General features: G+C 46.9%; 1 protein-coding gene across 1 annotated transcript in view; it reads right to left on the reverse strand.

Annotated features, from left to right (window-relative positions):
- Positions 1–545: 545 nt before the first annotated feature.
- oma1 (OMA1 zinc metallopeptidase) overlaps positions 546–5,803 on the reverse strand; it is an 8,464-nt gene continuing 3,206 nt past the window's right edge. Inside the window, exons 5-8 of the mRNA XM_080033167.1 lie at positions 4,777–4,905; positions 4,584–4,658; positions 3,954–4,103; positions 546–1,679 (exon numbers count right to left, since the gene is read on the reverse strand). Coding sequence (XP_079889293.1) covers positions 1,374–1,679; positions 3,954–4,103; positions 4,584–4,658; positions 4,777–4,905 — 660 coding nt within the window. The 3' untranslated portion in view covers positions 546–1,373. The remainder of the gene's footprint in view (positions 1,680–3,953; positions 4,104–4,583; positions 4,659–4,776; positions 4,906–5,803) is intronic.

Below are 5,803 nucleotides of genomic sequence, written 5' to 3' on the forward strand. Positions count from 1 at the left end.
ACCGTTATGTTTCTACAGCAGAACACAAACGGACAAGCTTAACGGCAACATATTTATATTGTATAGTGGGTGTCTACCTGAAATGCACCTGTTGGAAGGCGAATAAATACTTCTATAGAATAAATAACTAAACACATCTTCACCTCATCACTTGATATTGTGGAAAGACTTGAGGCAGTTTTGGATGATGCCATCTTTAGTAACTATAGCTTCTTGTCTTTGAAGCTCACCGTAGCTTCTGTAAATTCCCCAAACAGGAGGGGTAGGGACGGAGCACTGCAATCTTTCTACACTAGATGATGCCAAAATACACATTATTACACACTGTACCTTTAACATGTATCATGTTTGCTGTGAGAGAAAGCTGTACAAACTGATGCTTTGTCAGCTGAAACAAGCCCTGCACCTAAAATGTATGACACACATGAGATCATTTATCCCAAATGAAAACACAGTAGTACTATTTGAATTTCACAGTTTAACCAAATGTTCTACATTGTAACCAAACGGCCCTCCCCTGCCCTCCTCAGCTGCTCCCACAGGTTGCTGCTTTAAATGCCAATGTTTTCTCAGTCAACTTGCCTTGTTAAATAAGATTTCACAAAATCCCACGAAGGATTTCAAGCAAAGCTCCACACTGTGTATATTGGCATTCCTGTGCAGAAGGCTGTGTTTTAAAACCTGCAAAAAAAGCAAGCATAAATTTACACCATTAAGTCCCTCAGGCTAGAGAAAGCATAAAGCGCCTTGTGCGGCAGGAGAACAGCAGTGATAATGAGAATAGAGACGTCCTCTGCAAGCCACGGGCCGAGCCTTCCGACGCGCGCACACACACACACACACACACACACACAAAGTGCTTACTCTGGTCTGTTGTCGTGTGGCCATGAATAATGCACATATTCATCTCACAATGTATGGAAGGTTCTCTAAGATTCATTCTGCATTTTCCCCTGTCCGAGGTTGTCTCATTAATGTGGCGTGGAAGTGGCCGCTGCGTGTGGACAACAGTCTAGTCAGCAGGGAGAGATTAAAATTGGCCTCAAATTATTTTTCCACCAAATGTCTCCAAATGTAAAATGACCCTAGCCACTTGTTTTCACACCATCTACCCCAGCTTCATCAGTAGCAGTCTGTCAGGCCGCCATTTTACATAAGAACATGTTCTTAATGACTTGCCTGTTTAAATAAAGGTGAAATTAACTCCATCGAGTGAGAGGACCAAGCCTGAGATGGTGGTTGGGATCGGGAACCACCTGTGCAACCAGTGGCTCTGAATCAACCCCAGCTTCCTTCTTCTAGCAGTGATACAGTGGTTCAATTAATGTACCAGCTGACCACTCACTCACCATCCAATTATCCAGTCTAGAAAGTTAGTGAGGATTTACCCCAGGGGCTGCTACTGCCGACTCTGACGCTACCAGAGGCACAAAGTTTTTGTTTTCTTGCTCCGTCTTTGGGGAAGGAAGAAGGGCAGTTGTTGCGAGCAGAGCCGCAGGCAGTCCGGTGGGGAGGGAGGCCGGGCTGTGGGGCAGGTGGTGGGGCTTGCGTGCTTCTTGCCCTCCGGTCCCCTGGTCCTTGGTGTTTTCCAGCAACACACTGACACTCTTGAGGAAGACGGCACGAGGGTCAGTAGCAGGTAGACCGGGGCACACACAGCTGTCCCTCAACTCCAGAGCCTGGTCGGAGACAGAGAGAAGGACAGGCATGAAGACACACACGTCATAAGTTCACAGAAACGAAAAAGCTCACAATGGACTTGATCGGTCCTATGAAACGGTCTTTTTCTTGCAGTGTGTTAGATCAAGAAGTAGATGTTATATTGCATATGAAAATGCAGCTGTGGACTGAAATTAATACGGCTGGAAGAAAGCTAAAAAGATCAAATGAGAAACAAGATGGGACACCCCGGTTTGCAGCCTGTGCTTCTATCTTAGTGTGTTAGCATGCTATCATTTGTTGCACTGAACACAAACTAACAGGTGAGGATGACGGGAACGCTATTATTTCAAATGGCTCTAAATACGGTAAGATAATAATGCAAACCCCTCTTCTTTAAATCCACCTCACACAGGTGGGGTAAGAGAGCTAACTACAAGCACTCGCTCGCAGACCCAACCCATTAATCTCTCACTTACAATGAGCGCCGCACACATGCGCTCGGCTTTGCCCGTTCGACAGGCCTTCCCTCTCATGCTACCAGTGGACTTAATGCGCTTTGCTTAAGGATGATGAGCGCACGAGTGGAGGCGGAGAGCCCTCAGAAGAGCCGGGTTAAGTAGCCCGATGCTGTCACCCATCGCAAGGTTAAAAACATCACATTACGCCTCACTCTCACCCGATTGAGCTCAGCTGTTAACGGGCTCATAGGAATCCAACAGTTTGGTGTTCGGAGGGGGGTGAATTAGATACGTTACACAGCATGAACACACACACACGCGCACGCACACACACACACACACACACACACACACACACACACACAGTCCTCATCACCTCACTGCCTGTGGTTGCAACCTGGCCTCGACAACGGCTGCTGGTAGAGGTCAATCTACCACACAGGGATATGATGTGATGCACAGGCATATAAGAATAACACACACACAGTCACAAATACATCCAGCATGTACACACTCAATGACACACCTGATGGACAATTAGTGGTTTACCCATCTGTTCCCGCTTGGAGCATATGACTGTGTAGTAACAGTCCAACTCTTGCTCAAGGGTGAAATCATCACACAACACACACACACACACACACACACACACACACACACACGTACACACACACACAAACACACACACACACACACACACACACACACACACACACACACACACACACACACACACACACGTACACACACACACACGCCTATACCTAATGATTGTGGATGCTCACACTACTCATAGAAGTTACTTTTGTGACCACTTGACGATTAGTGATACCATTGATTGTCTTGCCACAGAGCCGGCACAGTCAGTGTGCAAGCCCGTGAGATCGAGCTGTTAATTCTCTTAGGTCCTCAACCCAAAGCCTCCCAGTCATTTATAGCTAAGCGGGCATCCGGGCCCCCGTGTGGCAGCATGTTTTTCAATGCCTTCATAAAAATAAAAAAACTTGCATCTTCCCCTTCTCCTTGCCACATGTCTCCAGACGCTTCATTAGATCCATATGAGTCCCTTTGCAATGGCTGCTCCAAACTGCACTATTTCTCCTAAACACTGGGCATGTGCGGAGCTGTCTCCCCACACAACAACAAAGGTGGTAGGATGGCGTAGAGGAAGAGGGGCCGACTAGTAACCATGAGGTGGCTGGATCGATCCCCGGCACCGGACATCAGGGTGTTAGTTGTAACACTAGTGGTGGCTTGTATTACATCTACGGTGCCCACCATCTCTACCATTGTGTCCTTGAGCAAGACATTTTACCCCAAACTGCTCCAGGGGCGCTGCACTGTGGCTGACCCTGGGCTCTGACCCCCCCACCGAAGTCTGGTAACTTGAGATGGGATATGTGAATAGATGAATTTCAATGTGCCTCGTGTAAATTGACTAATAAAGATAATTTAACTTAAAGTATGTGATTTCTGATTGGTCAAAGTTACCATGAGCTGTACACTTCAGCGAGGCTCCGATTATCTGTTCTAATTGGCTGTTGGGACTGTCCATTCACATGTCAGGGAGGGACCATAGGGGAGGGACCAAAGAGAACAAGTGGAGCGGTTGAGGTATTTGGCTTCGAATCTCTATCCCAACTGGGAGCCATTTTCTCCCCAAATCCTCCACCCCAGCTTTAAGAGTATTAACTTTGGACAACCACATGAATCAGAGAATTGCGTTCAAACCGGGACGCATTTACTATAAGTCATTTAGGTGGAAAATAAACTTTCCAGCGACCCGTGCTGTTATTTGGACTGATCAGCCATCATTAGTGTGTGTGTCTGGACCTGTGGTATGAGGCGGTCCAGCTGGGTGAATCTGTTCCTGTGCGACGGGTGCGTGGACAGCCACTCAGGCAAGGCGGGCTCTCCTGTCAGCTGGTCTCTCAGTTCCATTTGCTGCCAGAATACGGGGCCGGCTCGCACATCTGCACACGCCTTGGTAGGACACACACACAAACACACACCCCATGGAATCAGAAACAGAAACACACACACATTTTGGCATCCCTCTGTCTTGTGCTGAAATGAAAATCCTCTCTGACTAATCATCCCCAGTATGGTTTAGTTTGCCAACAGTGCCCCCTAGTGCCCTGGAAACAGATTACAAATGCACATTGCAGTTTTATATTGTATTGTTAAAATACTAATTACCATTTGAGGAAAAATAGCTTTAGACTATTCCTTAATGAGGAACTAATAAGCTTCCTATACCACCAGGAGCTTTATTATTGTGAAATTAATTTTAAGGGTTTAGTGTTGCACTTCTATTAATTGTGGGACATCTTGACTTTTGGTCTCTTGAATGAGTCAAGCTCCAGAATGTAAGTCAATAGTGTCTATGTTTGTAATGCAGGCTACACAGTCTAAATCTGTGGAATGCTCCTTTAAGTAAGAACAAGTTGAAGTTGATGATACCTTGGCAGCCAACTGCAGTCCGACTTGATCGGCTTCAGCCTCCAGTTTCCTGCTGTAGGGACGGCTGAAGATCAGCTGAGGGAGACACAAACGGTGTGTGGTGTTTCTTCAGTGCAGTCACAAACCATGGCATGCTGCTCAGGGTTAATAATATATATTTAATATTGGAGTGACAGTGTGCTATTAGTCTGACCTCGGAGAGCTTGTGCTGCACCCACTGTCCCAGCAGGGCCAGGCTGTCTCGAGGACACACTGCCCAGATGGCTGTCAGCAGAACCAGGGACAGGAGGTCCACCACGTGGGACAAGCTGGCCTGTTCTGCCTGTAGGAGCAGGGCACAGGGGGGAGGGATAACAAGCAGGAGGAGACAGGGGAGAGAGGGAACAAAAAGAAGAGAAAGTCAAGGATCAGGGTAACAAAAGGAAAGAGAATGACATAGGGAGGGAGAACCAGAGAGGTAAAAAGTTTTTTGGGGGAAAGTGAAGAAGTTGGCTAGGAACATATTGATCGTTCCCATCTATTGCAGTTGGAACTCCTAGGCTGGAACAGATTTAGAGGTTTAACAGCCGAGCCGACAGAGCACACCTACACACCCAGCCCGTCGATGCTCATTTCCTTCATCTAATTAAAACAAAAAATCTCCTCAGAGCATTTCCTCCCAAGTCTTGGAATAAACACTTTTTTCAGGACTGGAAGAATGGGCTTCAGAGTGGAAAAACCTAGCCTTTGGAGAACTAACAAGCAGAGCCCCGGGTCCACAGGGCCTTTGGTCTTCACAGCACAGACCAGGGATCAGTGAGGACTGTCAGTGAGGGCTGATGCAACAGCACTGCAACTGGTGCCAGCTCAGCCATTACTATACTACTGAGACTGGTGGGGGGCTGGTGATGAATAGTCAGGATGCCTCAGCGTGAAATGTGCATACCTATACGAGGTCTACATACACATTTTTTTAACAGCCTTCTGTGCGAGAGCCCTGGACAATTTCCAGCTGGAACTTGTATTTTGTGCCAAGGGCTTATAATGTTGTGCTTGGGACATCATTTTGCACGTTTAAGTGTTTTTCAATGACTCATCATCGGGCAGGTTCTGCTAATATCAGCCAAGGCTTTTCCAAAAGTCTTCTGCTCGCTGCATTCATTCTTCACAGAGCCAAACCGGTTTCCACGTTGCTGCTTCAAACTCACTAGTAAGTCATGTGAAGCCTTCATAAACCTGCT

This window comes from Ammodytes marinus (assembly GCF_949987685.1).
Source record: "Ammodytes marinus genome assembly, chromosome: 8".
In the NCBI taxonomy this organism is placed as follows: Eukaryota; Metazoa; Chordata; class Actinopteri; order Uranoscopiformes; family Ammodytidae; genus Ammodytes; species Ammodytes marinus.